This window comes from Meriones unguiculatus, chromosome 1, assembly GCF_030254825.1.
Source record: "Meriones unguiculatus strain TT.TT164.6M chromosome 1, Bangor_MerUng_6.1, whole genome shotgun sequence".
Classification (NCBI taxonomy): domain Eukaryota; kingdom Metazoa; phylum Chordata; class Mammalia; order Rodentia; family Muridae; genus Meriones; species Meriones unguiculatus.
The window spans coordinates 110,602,816-110,620,520 of NC_083349.1; the positions used below are offsets into that span (position 1 = coordinate 110,602,816).

The 17,705-nt window shown below is 44.9% G+C and overlaps 1 protein-coding gene across 10 annotated transcripts in view; it reads right to left on the reverse strand.

Annotated features, from left to right (window-relative positions):
- Positions 1 to 11,793: 11,793 nt before the first annotated feature.
- The window catches only part of Ncoa1 (nuclear receptor coactivator 1), a 212,872-nt gene continuing 206,960 nt past the window's right edge, over positions 11,794 to 17,705 (reverse strand). For 8 of the 10 annotated variants that reach the window (XM_060365339.1, XM_060365318.1, XM_060365312.1 and 5 more), the window contains one exon: positions 11,794 to 14,207. In XM_060365339.1, coding sequence (XP_060221322.1) covers positions 14,037 to 14,207 — 171 coding nt within the window. In that variant the 3' untranslated portion in view covers positions 11,794 to 14,036. Of the gene's footprint in view, positions 14,208 to 14,292; positions 14,350 to 17,705 lie in introns of those variants that run through there. The other 2 variants (XM_060365359.1, XM_060365362.1) reach the window with 2 other exon arrangements.

Consider the following 17,705-nt stretch of genomic DNA (forward strand, 5'->3'; position numbering starts at 1 on the left):
CATCTTCACAAAGTCTTAACGGCCAAAAATTTTTCCCTTCTCCAAACATCTGTACATGGCAATACACTGTCCAAAATATTTCCGTAAACATTTACATGTGATGACAGAAACTGATAGAACATTTGTAAAGCAAAGTTTATGTGGAGTAATTTGTTCAGTAGATACCTCTTACATGAAAGATGAAGGCCAGGAGTGGTGGCTCATGCCTGTAATCCCTGCACTTGGGAGGTTGAGGCAGGGGGATCGTCTTGAGTTCAAAGCCAGTCAGTTCAGTGCTATTGAGCAAGACCCTGTCTTAAAAAACAAAACAGAACAAAACAACCCTGAAAATATTACAAGGAGTGAATTGGTCAGCTCCCTATCCCTATAATAAGAGTTAATTTGCTTTGGCTCATTGCTCTGCCCTGCCTTCCACTAGGGCCACTCCAGCAAGTGTGCTCACGTGTGGATCCCTGGGGATATTTACCTGAGTGGGTGGACAGCTCCAGGAGGAACAGGTAGAGTGCTGAGGGCACCCCGGGCCAGGAAGGCGAGTGAAGCTCAAGGAAAGAGAGCAGCGAGCAGCTCAGGGTTCAGCGAACACTCACAAGGCTTTCGTAGTTGGAATACTGCAGACTCAGCAGTGTGAAGAGCATACGGGGGAAATCAGATTACAGTTTATTGAGACAAAGAGGGGAGGGAAGGGCTGGGGACTACTTTAGGAAACATAGAAGGAAGAAGAGAAGGTCATGATTGAAGGGAAGATGAAAAGGTCAGTTCTAGGTCCCATATGGTCAACATTTAAATGTTTGAACAGGATAATGGGTAAGGGCAAACAGTGGCTCACAACCACCCAGAGGCTCTAACACCGCCTTCTCCATGGGCATAGCACACACATGGTACACAGACATATTTGCAGGCAAAACACCTATATACATAAATGAATTAAAAGGCTTTTAATTTAATTAATGTATTTATTTTATGTGTATAGGTATTGTATGCACCAGGCCTTGTACCCATAGAGGCCAGAGGGGGGCATTTGATCCCCTGGAATTACAGGTAGTTGTGAGCTACCATGTGGGTACTGGGAATCAAACCCAGGTCCTCTGGAAGAACAGCTAGTGCTCTTAACTGCTGAGCCATCTTTCCAGTCCCAAGGTGTGTGTGTGGTAGTGGGGGGGGGATTACAAAAGACATTGTATATGGAGGAAGGTAAGGCAAAGAGAGATTAAAGTTACTAAATGAACTGACTTAAAAAATGTCCAGCTGGGTGGTTATGCACACCTTTAATCCCAGAACTTGGGAGGCAGAGGCAGGCAGATCTCTGTGAGTTCAAGGCCAGCCTGGTCTACAGAGCTAGTTCCAGAGTAGCAAGGCTACACAGAGAAACCCCTTCTTGAAAAACAGAAAACAACACCAAACAAAAAAATGTCCGGAGAAAATGAGAAGTGTAACACAATCTGACTTGTATCAAACTGCCTAAATCAAGACCTGGCTCTTACACTTCCAGGCTCTTGAATTTGGGCAAGCCACTCCGCTTCCTTAAGCCAGTTCCCTCACGGGCAAAATAGACGGCCTGTGGCGTGCCAGGGCCCTTGATGCTAGGGCATGGGCACAAGATGTTATGAGATGTAACTCCCAAGAGCTGCCCTCAAAGAACTCTGCTACTGAGCCCATTGTCTTGAGCCCAGCTTCCTGTTTAGAAGTGATGCCACCCAGCGCTCAGGCACTCCCTGAATGCTTTCCAAGTAGAATGCAGGTTCCTGTGATACTGTGGCTTAAAGTACTTGGATTCTGAATCTTTTAGTATAATGTGATGGAGCCAGAGATGGATGAAGATCTTTGTAGACATGGGAGATGATCACTCAGGTAAATGTCAAAAGTACAGGGAGAGTGTAAACTTCTCCTCAACTTGGGGAAAAGGCAAGTAAGCACCCGAATACAAGGGAGAAGTAGCAAGATCGGTTTGGACCAGCAAAATCAGCATCGCTGGGCATTGTCAGAAATGCCGGTTCTAAAGACCCACTGGTGAGAACCTGGGGAGAAGCAGCTGATTCTCTGGAGGCCCTTTGCTGAAAAGCTGACTAATGAAGGTGTGTGGTTTGGAATCAACCTATTGTTATGTGACAGGCTTTTCCTAGGGAGATGCAATGTACACTGTCTGTTCACCTCAGATAGGAAGCATACCACAGACCAAAATACAGTTACCACTGGAGACCAACTTGGAGACTAGCTGTACTGGGGTTATCGACAGCAATATGAGCAATGGGTTACTTACAGGAAGAGAGATGGTGACAGCTTTAAAAATCTGGAAATTTGAGCACACTGCCCAGCTGGCAGGCAGTCCAAAAGGTCGGAGGTGCCCTTTCCAGGCAGCTTGGCTGTTCTCTGCTTCTTTAAAACAGCTTGGACTGTTTACTCTTGGGAGGGAGGGGCCTAGTGGATCTGGTCGGTTTCAGGGACTTCCTGAAGTTATTTTGAGTAGGTCATTTTCTTTCTAAAGAAGCTTCTCTACAAAGGAATATTTCAATCTCAGGGTAAAACTGCTACACAACACCTTTTCTTGGAACTGAAGTCATAGGTCAGTTGGTAGAGTGCTTGCTAGAATGTATCAAGGTTTGGGTTTGATTCCCAACACCATTAAACCTGACATGGTGGTGTAATTCCACTATTACAGAACAGCACTCAGGAGTAAGAGGCAGGATCAGAAGAAATTGGAGGTCATCTTGGCTACATACTAAATTCATGGCCAGCCTGGGCCACAGTCTCAACAAAACAAAGCAACAACAACCAAAACCCAACAAACAACAACCAAACCTATTCTGCATCCTTAGAACATGCTCTCTGGAAAGAGCCAATATGGAGGGCAGAGACCTGGCTCCAACTTCGCCCTGTGTCTGCCATATATATGCACAAAGTAATAAAAAAGACATATCCAACACAGCAGATCCAAGAGAAGGCTCCTCTGCCCTGATAAGCATCTTATGCTCTGTTTGCAAAGTGCTTCACATGGCCTATCCTGGCAGGTCTGTGATGCAGGTACCCTTGCCCCAGCATTTACGGAAGAATTTGACTTGCACAAGACCAAAGCCTGTGGCAGGAGCTGGAACTGAAAACCACCTTTTAGTTCTATGTTTATACTTTCTCATTACGTTTTACTAATTGGTCTCCTGCCTAGATACCGCTTAGAGGTGCTTTAGGAAGGGACTGTAAGTTGCTCAAGCCTTGGAATGCTGCAGCTACCTGTGAGACTGGTAATTCACATTCTGGACTATGACTCAGGGTCATATGAATTAGCACCCAGAGCTCAGTTATCAACAGATGAGCCAGATGAGCTGACAGAATTGGGTTTCTGAACTTGCAAAGTGAGGCTCAAAGCTTAGGTTACACCTCCTTGTGGCACTGGGAGTGAAGAGGGCGCCCCTAGTGGGCAACGTGAGAAATAACTTACGTTTAATCCCTGTACAAAGTCCTCATAGACTGGCTTTCGGGACATCTTCTTCCTGCTTCCTGGGCCTTGGCGTAGGGAAAGGGCGCTGTTGTTCCTGGTGGGAAGGTGTTAGCGCAGCGAAACAACTCTGACTGCTTCACAGGCTTCAGCCGTATCCCGAGGTCAAGCTCAGCACAGTCCCAGCCTCTTTTCTAAGAACCGCACCGGTGGACTGGTGAAGTAGCCGAAGGGAGAATTTAGGCACGGGGTGAGTGCAGTGCCAAACAAACAAACAAACAAACAAACAAAAAAACACTCAAGTTCTGAACCTAGGTTCTTGGGAGGTGAGACAAATGCAAACCAAGAAAATAGGCAGCCTTCCGGTGGACATGTGATAGAGAGAACAAATCCCCTGCCTTCAAACTATCAAGCTTTGATAGAATGGTTCCCTGCAACCAGGAAAGCCAAACCAGAGAACCAGAGTAACCATCACCAACTAGACTATCCCTCCAGGGCCATGAGAAGAATGAAGTGGAGCATCAGGCTGGTTTTGGGTTAATTACACTCATCTGCAAGGGGAGCTGCCAAGTGTGGGCAAAGCCACCAACCTGTTGATCTGAGTTCATTTTGGATGCTTGATGGGAATTTCAGATGTATGACAGGAAGTGAAGCAATTATGTTTCTCTTGCCTGACTCTGTGTAGGGCCATTCCATCCTTCCAGTTGCTCAGGCCCAATACCTAGGAGCCACTTTTATTCTCTTTTACATACCCTGAATCTGATATTCCAGTAGATAACTTTGCCTCTGCCTGAGGACCATACCCAGAATTTGATCACTATCGGTTCAGTTTATTATCTCCTGCTGCCACAGCCCCTCCCAACAGGCCTCTTTGCTTCTGCATTTGCTTTCTTTGCAGATGTTTTCAACATAAAAGTTCCTAGAAACTGGCTTCATTAAGGTTTCTACTGCTATGATAAAACAGCATGACCAAAGCAATTTGTGGATAGAGGTTTTATTTCATCCTACAGTTCCACATCAAAGTCCATCGTGGAAGGAAGTCAGGGCAGGAACCTGGAGGCAGGAGCTGGTGCAGAGGCCAGGGAGGGGAGATGCTTACTGGCTTGCTCCCCATAGCTTGCTCAGCCTGCTTCCTTATACCACCCAGCTCCACCTACCCAATCATCAATCAAAGCAATACCCCACAGATTTGCCTACAGGCTAAATACAGAGCCATTTTCTCAATTAAAATTCCTTCTGCCTAGATAGGTCTAGGTTTGTGCCAAGCTGATAAAAATCAACCAGCTTAATACCCAGCTCAATAGCCCATTGTTCCCTGATATAAGTCCCAAAGCTGAGGAACCTCCTGGACCCATTAGCCTCCTGTTCTCTTGCTCCTCCAGCACGCCAAGACTTTGTACCTCTGGTTCTTCTCCATAATTCTGTCCTCCCTGTCTCATCTCCTCTAGCTTGTCACTCAAATGTCACCTCTCCTGAAGGCCCATTCTGATTTCCCATTTTAGAAGGCGGCCAATCCTTTCCGGCACTCCTACCTTCCATCCCTGCCTTAAAGTTTCCCTCCAGCACTTGCCATCTGATGCATGTATTTTGCTAGTTTGTCTGACAGGCTCCCTGACAGGCAGAGATTTTTCCCAATGCCCAAGTTGTAGAGGCAAATAGTAGGTATTCAGTTAATATCTCCTGTCACTGTTTCACAATCATTTATTGTGAAGTGTGAGCATAGTGTGTGTGTGTGTGTGCGTGTGTGTGTGCGCGTGCGTGCGTGCCACCTGCACAGTAGAGGACAGCTTTGTGGCGTCAGTTTCCCTGTCTACTTTGACACAGCTTTAGGGGATCAAACTCAGGTTATCAGGCCTGTGTGACAAATGTTTTTACCTGCTGACTATTAAATTATTATTTTAAAGAATCCATTACCTAAAATAGGTATTGCAGTTCCTATGAGACATATCCTTATAGAATTCCAACTTCTTTGAGATAGAACTTGAGAAAAAAAGTGACTGTATACTTTCACTTAGGTTGCATTGGCTCTCAGCCTTCCTAACGCTGTTACCCTTGAATACAGTTCCTCGTGCTGCGGTGAGCAACCATAAAATTATTTCACTGCTACTTCATAACTGTAATTTTGCTACTGCTGTGAATCACAATGAAAATATCTGGCATGGGACCACCAAAGGGCTTAGGATCATTAGATAGATCACTTAGGGTGGATCATAAGATCACTTAAGACAGATCACCAAGCCGGGTGCCGTGGCGCACACCTGTAGTCCCAGCACTCAGGGAGGCAGAGGCAGGGGGATCTCTGTGAGTTCAAGGCCAGCCTGCTCTACAAAGCGAGTCCAGGACAGCCAAGGCTACACAGAGAAACCCTGTCTCGAAAAAAAAAAAAATCATCCAGGATCATAAGATCACAGACAAGAACTATCTCTTTACATCATCGCTTCTACTTCTATATATGCTTGGGGATTTCTTTAATAAAGGGCTTTCAAGGAAAGGTAGGAGGACAATTTGAAGCCCAAGCAGAGAGCTACAGGAATCTTTAAATAGAGCATGTTCAATAGGGAGTATTCTCCACAGCTTGATTTTGACTTTAAATTCTAGATTCCTGAGTAGTTATTTAAAATGTAATCACTGACATCAGAAGAGCGCTCAGGTGATTTAAATGTGTTTGTGTTTATACAAGCTTACAGGTTAAAATGGAAAATGAGCAGGCAGTGCAGAGCCTAAGATTTGGGACAGGCAGGTCATTTGTTTGACTGTTGTTTTAGAACTGAGACAAGGCAGAGCTAAAAAAGGGCTGGGCTGTTCTGAGAAAAGAAATCCCAGGTAAGACACCTGACATCTGAGATCTCCCTGTTCCATGACTTGATCCATCTGCCCCACATTCCGTGTGGGAGGCTTTCAGAGGCACCGGCTTTGAGGGCGAGCCAAAGAAACTTCAGAGCCATGTCCTTACTGTTTAACCTTTCGGAGGTCCTTAACTGCAGATCAGAAAGAGATAGGACCCACTTTCTGCTCATTTGGGAAAGAAGCCTGCAAGTGTTTCAATGGATCTTCAGCCTGGTTCAGTTCAGTTCCTGAACTTGGAGACTTTCAAAGCCCAGTGAAAAGGGAAAAACAGAAACAGAACCATGCTGTGCAAGTTGCGCACACATTTCTAACATTCTAGAAATGCAATGATCCTGATTCCAGGGAACAGCTCAGTGCCACCTTGTCCCTTAGCAGTTGAAACACTGTCTACTGTTCTAGTCAGCATTTAGGGGGCTGCTAAGGAGAAGATTCTGAGAAGGGAAAAGGAAGCACCCCTCTTCTGAAAGAGACGATTTAGTGGAGAAAGATTCTGGAAAAGGGCCCTGGTTGACGAGAACCAGAAAGAAGAAATCATTACAGACAAGGCAGAAATGAACGCGGGAACACAGTTAAGAATGAGGATCAGTAGTCGCCCTACTGTGGTGGCTCTCTGGAGGCTAAGGTAGGATGGTTTCAAGTTCAAGGCCAGCCAGGTCTATGTAGTGAGACCCTGCCTCGACAACAAAGAATAGAGACCAGAGTAGCGTGTGAGTGGAGCACGGGTTCTCTAGAGAGCAGAGGTCGCCGCACTCAGAAGGTAGGCTGCTTTGAGATTTGCTCTAGGCTTCTGAAGGCAGTTTGGGAAGGCTCTGATGATAGCCTGAAACTGCATACAAGAGACAGAAGGCGGTTGTTAAACAGAAACAGTTTCACTTTGGCATGTGAATAATAGGGCTAGAAAGGATAAGCAAGGCTGCAAGACATTACAATCACAACTTGTTGCAACCTGGCGAGCAAAGGAAGCTGTTGGCGATGACCAGCAGTGACCAGCAGTGACTGCTCAGCTAGTTCAGATAAACGACACCGGACTATATGGCAGGGAAGTAAATCACCTCTTTGAGACTTACTTTTGAGGGGGTAGAGGCAGGGACTCTACATGCCGATGCTTATCAGCTTGAATTCAGGGCAGGCTCTGGCAAAATGTCCTGGCTTATCGTGTCCTCAAGACAAGTGCATTGTAAATACTGCCTTCATATAAACGAAATAAAAAACATGTATATTGACCACTAGTACTGTTTTATTTTAAAAATTAAAAAAAAAAAAACCCTTCAGAAGTCTCTATGGAACTGAAGTTCTAGAAAATAATTTTGAATTTCTTAGGATTCCCGGTGTGGGGGCGACAGAACCAGGTAAGCATTAAATGGTTAAGCGTGCTTGCTGCTCTTCTCAGAGGACCAGAGTTCCATTCCTGGCACACACACTGGGTGGCTCACAACCACGTGTGACTCCGGCTCCAGGGAATCTGGTGCCATCCAATGCCCTCTGCTGGCCTTCGTGTGAACACACACGCAAGCATGCAGGAGTAAACAGCAGAGATGGAACCACGCGGATCTCTGTGAGCTAGAGGGCAGCCTGCGCTACTTAAGGAAGCGAAAGCCCATCTAAAACAGCCAGGGCAACGGAGCCCCTGCGGTCCCCAGCCTTTACGCCAGTGTCTGATAGGCTGACCTTCAGTGGTGGCCCTGTGTAGCGCAACGCGGGGTTCGCGTCGAAGCCCAACAACTGACTTCTGAGGCCGGAATTTCAGAGCCCCTTCACCACCAATGGGGGTTTCAATTTCAGCCTCTGTGAATGGGCCTACTCTACACTGCAGTATGGGGGCGGGGGGGAGGGCTGAAAGAACAAACACGTGCGGAAAGTGCTGACAGGGTTGCTGCTGTTAGTGCCACACTGAACTTCCTGGCAGGGTGGAAAAGAGCAGTAAATTGTACGACGGCGATTCTCAACCTGTGAGTCCCGGCCATTTCACACGGTCGAATATAATATATCCTGCATATCTGATGCTTACATTACAATTAATAACAGGAGCAAGATTACAGTTGTGAGGGGGCAACCGATAAGGTTATGGTTGGAGTGGGGGAGTCACCACAACACGAGGAACTGTATTAAAGGGCCGCGGGAAGCTTGAGCACCATTGGTTTATGGGGTACGGAGTCTCTGCCGTGGGAAACTCAGCTCAGGCAGCTGAGGGAAACGGGCAGCTCAGGCTCTGGTGCTGTCCATTCCTGTCACGCATCAGCTCATAAAAACCAGCAGCTATTTTTATGGCCTAGGATATTTTTCTTTGTTCTAAATCTTAGGACCTCTGGACGCTGGGGTGCGAGGGGTATCTGATGAGAAGGCAGTTGCTCTTTCCCACATTTTAATCTTTCGGTCTCTGCTTGCTCTGGATACGTGTGTTTCCCGTGTGTAGAGTTCTGGAACGAGCACACATGATCTCAGCAGGGCCAAATCTGCAGCCTGTGGGAAGGCTTCAGCATCGAAAGCATCAAGAGTCCAGGAGAGAGTGCGAGCAACTGTTGCCCACGAAACCTCCTGCTTTAGAATCAGTCTCGACAATCACTGCTTCACGGAAAGGATCCGGATGGTCACACACACTGCTGGGAACCTACCCAGGCTCTCACACCTGCTAAGTTAGTTACCTGTCTATAGCCCGCACCTTCAAAAAAAAAAAAAAAATCTTTAAGCTAAAGCGTTGACACTGATCCAGAGAGTCTATCCCTCATTTCCTGCTTAGATATACACAGACATACTACACTGGGACACCCTGGTAACTACAAGCCAAATTGCCCCTCCCCCACCCCCCTTAACTAGAGGACCCAGAGGACAAGTTCTCAGTCTCCAGAAAAAGGCTTGGGTTCTCTCCTCTCCACTTTTGACCTCTTGCCCTTCATTTCAAGGCTGTATTTAGCATACTTCACAGAAGAAAGCTGGGCTTAAGTTCACACACGAGATTAAAGTTTGTAGACTCTTAACAGTCTTAAATCATCTAGTCCAGGACAGTAAACCTGAGTCTGCCATTAAAAGACGTGGCTAGAGAGGTGCTTCAGAGGTTAAAGCATTTGTTACTTTGGCAAAGATCCCAGGTTCTGTTCCCAGCACCCCCACGGTGGCTCACAAACAACTGTAACTCCAGCTCCAGGGGATCCGCTGCCTTCTGACTTCTGCTGGCATCAGGCACTCAGGCGGCACACATACACACATGCAGGCAAAACCCTCACTCACACACAACAACATTTTAAAGCTGGATTTCAGGTCCCCACACCGATAAACGCTTGTTTGTATCATAGCACGGTAGAGCCTGGCTTCCTGTTTACAGTTCTCTCAGAGGTCTGCAGCGTGTGAGGCAACGATCCCAAGAGCCCTTTAGAAATCGTGAGAGCACACATTCAGTTTCTCTGAGTGTCTGATAGCATCACCAGCTACAGATGAGTGGATAGAAGGAACAGAAGGCTCTGCTTCTGGTCGGGTGGGGCTACTTATGGGAGAGACCTTAGCTAGCAGCTGCTATGATTTCCAAACAAGGCCCCCAAGCCTAGCACATGTTCCTACTGGGGTTGGCCCCTTTAGCCACTTTCCAGCCCGCTAGCTGACAGAACTCTGTGGGCTGGTCTATGAGGGTGCCACACCCTGGCTACAGGCTCAGGAACCAGTGGTCTATGGCTCTTCCCCACCTCTGCCTTCAGATCTGTCCTCCATCCACTCTTCACGGCTGTACTCCAAGCACCTCACCTCTAGTGGCATCTCCCGTGCAAGGAAGACCTCTGACCTCCAGGCATGGCCTCACTCTGGAACTGTCCTTTGTACCACTCCCCACAGTCCTGCTCGTAACATAACTGCTTTTCATGCCCCTCAGGTGAAGGGAATGCAAGAGAACACGGGCAGGGTCCATTTCTGTTTCCATGCTTTCTTACTCCTGGAGCTTTGGATAAGGAATACAATGTGTTGATAGAAGTGATAGAGATTTTAGGTTTTCAATATTCGTAATGGTTATTAGCAATGAAAATAAAATATAGAAAGAAAACTAACATTGCTGGCAGAACAGGCTCAACCTCCAAGAAAAAGGAACATATAGGATCAATCAAATCAGTTAAAATTAGAGACAGGGGGATGGTCATGAGCCATTCAGTATATTCAAGAGCAGGCGCTCTTCTGGCAAGACACTTAATGTCAGCATAGGATCAGCACTACGTAAGCAGACAACTGTACTTTCTTTTGCTCGGTCAGCCCAGGAGGCAGCTTCTAGAACTTCTTTATGAATGAATCTTACCTAGACAAGACCACAAAGAAGGTAGTTTTCTCATTCCAACATCTCAGTTTTCTCATTGTTTCCATTTGCTGTTCTCTCTCCATTGGCACTTAGGATAACTTTATGTCAGTGGGAGGCCTCATCTAAAAGAAGTATCATTCTTCTCTTATCCCAACTATATGTAAAATGTTTTATTTCACCTCAAAATATGATTCTAAACAGAAGATTCCAAGTCTGTAGTTATGCATGGGCATGCATGTAGAAATAGGCCCTGCCCCTAATCTCTGGAATTGGCTCTACTTAGGCTCTAAGGTTTTTTTAAATTTATTTTTAAATCAATTACAATTTATTCACTTTGTATCTCAGATGTGGCCTCCTCTCTCAGCCCCTCCTAATCCTACTCTCCCTTCCTCTATCTTCTCTCATGCCCCTCCCCAAGTCCACTGATAAGGGAGGTCTCCTCCTCTTCTCTCTGACCCTAGCCTATCAGGTCTCAGCAGGACTGTCTGTATCATCTTCCTCTGTGGCCTGGTAAGGCTGTTCCCCCCCCCCCCCAAGAAGCTCCCCCCTCAAAAAGCCAGCCACTGAGTTCATGTCAGAGATAGTCCCTGTTCCCCTTTCTAGGGAACCCTCTTGGACACTGAGCTGCCATGGGCTACATTTGTGCAGGGGTTCTAGGTTATCTCCATGCATGTCCATGGTTGGAGTATAAGTCTCAGAAAAGACTCCTGGGCCCAGATTTTTTGGTAGGGTCTAAGTTTAAACAAAATTATTATTAGGGTGTGTGTGTGTGTGGAGGCCAGAGAGGACAACTTTCAGGACTCAGGAGTCCTCTCCTTCTACTATGGATTCTAACAGCAGAACTTAAGCTGTTAGGCTTACAAATGCTGAGTCATCTTACTGGCTAGGGCCTAACCTTTATGAAATGTACTATCACACTGAAATAGTGTCCTCAAGTAAAAGTCCACACCTGTATCATTGAGAGAGCCATGCTATTTCTTGGTTCTTTCGTGTTGCCTGGATAGTATCCTAGCCCCAGAGACAACACAGTTTCCTCATCAAATGGCCCAGTTAAGTTAGCATTTCCTCTAGGGCCCCAATCACAGTTTGACTTTGATCTTATCAAAATTCATAGGACCATTTAAGAACTGTTGGCTATTGGGATCCTTTCTTTTTATTAACTGTTAGTATTTGAAGTCATCCCGGATTTGGCAATTTTTTCCAGTCATTCCCCACCCTGCCCTCTGCACATAAATGAAGAGGCAGCTCATGAGGTTGTTAAACAAATTCTATTCAGTAGCTGGAAAAGTCAATTTCCTGTGGAATGACAGGAATTACATAGAAGCAAGCAATTTTATTTTCCTCAAATGTAGCAATAATTTTAATCTGTACATACATAAAACAAACAGTGCAATTATAAAACCTTGAAGGTGACATGCATACTTTAAGGTGCAGTGGGGATGGGGAGGACGTTAGCATCTCCAATTTTCCTTACTGCTTTTCTTTTCTAGGTCCTTAGGCAAAAGCACAGAGCCAGGAAACTTCATCTGGAATGCTGAAGTTAAAGGTGAACTTCCTGAAGTCTGCATGATTATTATCACAAACAAAATGGATAACGACCTCCTAAAGCAGTTTGGTAGGAACTAGAGTAATAATATGGCTGGATTTTCAAGCTGGAAATGAATGAGATCAGGGATGCACTTTCTGAAAAACTAAAAAAGATAATGTTTGTAACTGAAGGTCCTACTCCTGTTTCATAGTTGCTACCACATAAGCCCTTCCACCGTTTTCAAAACTCTGTAGTTTCTGAATAGATGCTGTTCAATGGAGTTATTTGAAATTAGGGGCGGTGAGATGCAGAAGGAAGGACCTGGGGAAATGGCTTCTTCCTTGAAGTCGTGAGTCCATGCTCCTCATCTGCATTGGTTCTTATGGCCTTTTCTCTGCTGTGCGAGCAGAGGTAGCTGGTGCAGAAGGTCAGTGTTGTCGTCCACGGGCCCAGGGATGCAGATCAAGGTCAGCACTGGAGATCCCCCTTGGCCTCTCTCTCGATGCCTTGCTCAAGCTCTCCCAGCCTGCAGCAGAACTGCTAGCACTAGAGTCAGTTCACTGGCTCCTTTCTTGGGGGCCAGGATGAGACGGGATGTGACAGAGTAACAAGACAACGGGGGAACACGGTACCAATTAGCCTCGGAGCAGAACAGAGAAATATATTTGCACTGATGGAAATTCAAAGTCCCAAAGTAATTTTGAGACAAAAAAAAAAAAAAAAAAAGAAAGATTTCCTTTGAGCACTGATTTCCCTTCGTACAAGTGGCCTGTGTACTTTGACCAGCTGAGCCTGGACTCACTGGGCTGCTCTGCTCTAGCTCAGCTAGAATAGCTCTTTCCAGCAGTGTCACTTTGATGAGACCCAAAGTAAGTCCATACATGGCTTCACAGTTACTGGGATAATGAAATTACTAGCCAAATGTAATCGCAATTCAATCAACATTATATTTCACACACAAATTTAGAAAAACCGAGAGGATGAAAAAAAAAGCATAAAATTAAACAGAACAAAATCAGTCTCCATAAGAAATCAAAATATATTTACAGTGAGATTTAAGGAAAAAATAAGCTACTCGGATCATAAATTTTATTTTATTTTAAATAACTTTAGCTACCTTGCTGTTATCAGAGTAAAAGCAGAAAGAGCAGGCTACCTTCCCCCGCAGACTTAATCAGAAAATTGTATCTACAATAGTTGATAGAACTCAGTTCTTGTCCTTCACCCATCTCATCAAAAATTATTGCATATTCCCCCAAACTGCATTTTTTTTTTTTTTTTGGATTTCTCAGTGAATATACTCATTTCATCCTCTTTCCTGGAGGCATCTTGGTTTAAATCCATCTTTATAAAAAGAGAAGGGTACACATGTAGAAGTAAAACATTCTCTCGATGCCAACAGATACAGAGTTGCTTGAAGAAGCTGATTGTACACACAAGCTGCCTGGGGTCAGGGGAGGGGAGGCTGTTGGTAGGAGGATCGTGACAGCCTTTGGTGGACAGACAGGCAAAGGCCCCACAGGCTCTTCTTCCAGGGGAGGGGCTGAGCCGGTGAGGCAGGGCTTCATCTTCCCCTCGGAACTTGTTATTTTGGTTTCCCTCCAAAAGCCTTCATCCAGATAAGAAGCCAATGACGAATTATAAAAATAAGAATAATTAACTTTTGGCTCAAGAAATAAGATTGTCCAACTGTTCTGCCTTGTCATGCTTTTCAATGTCCAAGGCCTTTACAGAGAAAGAAACAAAAACATCTCTCAATCTCCCAACAAAAGTGAACATTTTTTCTTTTCTTTTCTTTTTCTTTCTTTCTTTCTTTTTTTTTTTTTTTTTTTTTTTTTTGCTCCAAATGCTACGACCTGAAGAATGGCTGCAGATTGAGATATCAAAAATCTCAGAAAAATATATAATATATTTGTATAACTCTGCATGTCTATTATTTAAATTTCACATTCCTTTAAAAGTGGTTATTCAGTCAGTAGCTGCTGAAGGAGGCTCTTCTGCTGCGCCTGGGGGGTCTGTGGTCCTGACGTGGGCTTTTGAGTTCCCAGTGGACCAGGCTGGTTCAGGTAAGGGTCCCCGCCTACCAGATTCACTGTACACTGGACATCAGCAAACACCTGAACCTGTTGCACCTGCTGGAACACAAACGAAAGATGTGTTTAGACAGAAGGGCCTGCCCCCCCGGCTCATGAGTGGGTACTACTTGAAGTGGAAACTCACTAGAGCATTCCTCTAGTCTGTAGTCACCACAGAGAAGAACTCTTCTGTCTTCTTGTCCTACAAAAAGAAAATCGCTGCACTCATTTTGCTCAGGGTTCTGGGAAGTTCACACTTAAAATAAAACCAAACCTGGACTGGTCACGCCTCCTACAGGGCTGCCATCTATACTCAAAGTGTCTTCTTAACATTGTCAGGGCTGGGAAAAGCCCAGTTTCAGAGTTTGGGGATACAGTGGTGGGTTTTAAAAATAGCATTCTAATTGGAAAACTAGTTCAAAGGCATTCTATAAATAACTTTAATAGGGGAAAAAGTCTTTTTTCTGTGACTGAGAAATAAGGGCTTTAACCCAGTATTAGCAAAATAAAACCACTATACTCCACACCGACACTGCATCACTGAGGTTCATGTCCAGATGACTGTACACAGCTCCTTCGCACACTGGCTTGAGATTCACAACAAAAATCAACAGGGAAGTTTTGTATTTATTTTTTCCCCTCACAGAAAGTTTACTTAAACACACAAGCTAAGAATAAGAATGAACACCGGCTGAGAAGTGTTAAATTTCCCTTTATTTCCAGCAGTATATACTATAATAAAGAAATGTCTAAAGCTGTATAGTTCTGGCATCTCTTAGTGGAAAGCAAAGCCAAATATTAGTCTCTGCGCTAGCCTTACTAAAAAGTGGCACGTAGAACTGACCGAAGGTCACACATCTGAATGCTCCAGATGCAGAACAGAAATGTTTCCTAGAGTGGCTCAGTGACTAAGACTTTTGGCGAATGTGCCTCACATTTAATAGCTTGTAAAGGGTTTTACATTAGTGATATCTTTTTTGTCATTTATCACTAATGCATGCCATTTACATTCAACTTTTCTGAAAAATTTTTATCTTAAATTGAATATAAGTTGTTTTCCATTACTGGTCAAATGGCCAGTGTTCTGCCATCAAGTTTCTGTACCAGGCTAGCCTATGGTCTCTTATTTTTAATCCCTTTGCATGTCCCCTTGACTCCCTTTCTGGGCAGACAGACAGGCCCAGAGCCCTTCAGTGTCTAGGCGTGACCTCAAAGGACGAGGTCAGCGCTGCTTCTTTCCCTTCACCCTCTTTGACCAGCTTCTCAGGGCTTGCTCCTGGCTCTGCTGTGCACCCAGGACCCCTTCTCTGAGTTCTTTCTCATGAACCTACCACACGCCATCTTTGGTCTGTCTCTAGCGGCTTCTGTGTCCTTCTCATGTGTGCTCTTGCAGTTATTACTCCCATTCTTTCTCTTCTAGAGACACGCAGGACCTTCTTTTCTCACAGCAACCTCCCAGCCCACTTCCTGCTTCTTCACTTTGTGTTTGTTTCTTCTTTCCTGTCTGGCCTCACACACTGAACCTTGGTACTCCCTCAGTCTTCTCCTTGTCTTTTCTGTCTACCAGTATTCCTGTGATTTCTATAGTTCTGTCTAATTCACTTGCTAGTTTCTGTTTAATAAACACAGAAATGAAAGAATAACAAGAGACATCATGGTGGGTTTCAATAGAAGAAGATTTTCACTGGACCTCCATGTGAGTATAAACGATGATGCTCTTCAGGTGCCGATTTTTTGTTTTTCAAGACAGTGTTTCTCTGTGTAACCTTAGCTGTCCTGGACTAGCTTTGTAGACCAGGCTGGCCTCAAACCCACAGAGATCCACCTGCCTCTGCCTTCCTGAGTGCTGAAATTACAGTCATGTAGCACCATGCCTGGCTCAGGCACTAATTTTTTAAAATCAGCACTTAAAATTTTATGTTTAGTTGTTTTTAAATATAAAAATATTATAAATTCTTTTATTTTTATTTTATGTACATTGGTTTTATTTTATGTTCTGCCTGCCTGTATGCCTGAATGAGGGTGTCAGATCCTCTAGAACTGGAGTTATGGACAGTTGTGAGCTGCCATCTGGGTGCTGGGAAATGAACCTGGGGCCTGTGCAAGAGCAGCCAGCACTCTTAACCACTGAGCCATCTCACTAGCCCCCTAAGCATGAAATATTGGAACAGAGCACTTAAGGTGGTTTTCTTCCCTAAATATTTTTAAACAATATTGATAAAGAAAGGAGCCATAAAACAAACTAGAAGGAAAAGTCTGCTTCTTTAAAAAGAATATTTTAAAAGAATGTATAAAAATTATAAAGGTTAAGTCAGATTCCAAAGCTCGCATTAGCTACTTAGAACTTTAACCTAAAACGAGGATGCCTGCGAGCAGACCTCCAAGGACGTTTAGACCTGTACACCTGCACAGACAGGCACAGCATGGCAGGAGGAACTGCAGATGTGCCAGGCAGGAACGGAGGACTCGGCGACCCTGCAAATCCCTGCATACTTTTTACTTTAACTGGAGCACCGTCTGATAACTCTAGAATCTTAACATTTGTTTGTTCTGCATTAAGGAGTTGGCATGCTGCCTGGCACATGTCTCTATGAGGGGGACTTTCAACTTCTAATGAATGAAGACTGTCTTCCATTTTCCACCCCAAAATGCCCATTCATTATTTCACAGGACTTGGATATACTTCCTTCAATGCAGCCTCTGGACAGAACCTCCTGACTCACCTTTCCCATTCATAGCCCCCAGCATACCTTCCTTCACCTCTTCCAGCCAAGAATAAAGCCAAAGTAGTATCTTATCAGTCATCTCCTTCAGGGATGACTTTGTCTACAGGACAGAGCCCAGATTCCTCAACTCTGTATTCATCATCTAGAAAGGTGATGCCATCTACTGTACCTCTTTTGATTCTTTTGACTGATTGATTGACTCCTTTCTTTACTTCCTTTCTTTTTTTCTGTTTGTCAAGACAGGGTTTCTCAGTGTAGTCCCAACTGTCCTAGAACTCCCTCTGTTGAGGCTGGGCTCAGACTCAGATCTGCTTGCCTCTGCCTCCTGAGTGCTGGGATTAGAGGTGTGCTCCCCCACTGCTGCCATCAGCACCAGCAGCACCACCAGCACTGTGAATAAAAACTTGATATTCTCAATAGATTTGGCTTTCTATAACTATGTGAAGATATTACTATTCCCTGCCTCTGGCTCCCAACAACTGTCATCTTTTTTCTTTCTCAAGGCCTGAGAATTGTTGTTCAAGGCTACTGTAAGTCCATCTCCCTTGCAAATGTTCTCAGACCATCTTAACTTTATTTATCTATTTTTTCAGTATTGGGATGAAACCCAGAGCCTTCCACAAGGTAGACAAGTGTCCTACTACTGAGCTGTACACCCTCCTGTTCCTCCTGTCTGTGGATGCTTGGCTTTTGTTACTTACTGCACACATCTGGTAGTCTGTCTTCATTAAGCGATGGTTTATGTGCATGTATCTGTGTGCTGCCTCTTTAACAGGCCCCAAGAAGACTTTGGTAGTGGGAAGACCTGGGCCTGAATCTCTCTAGCTTTGTG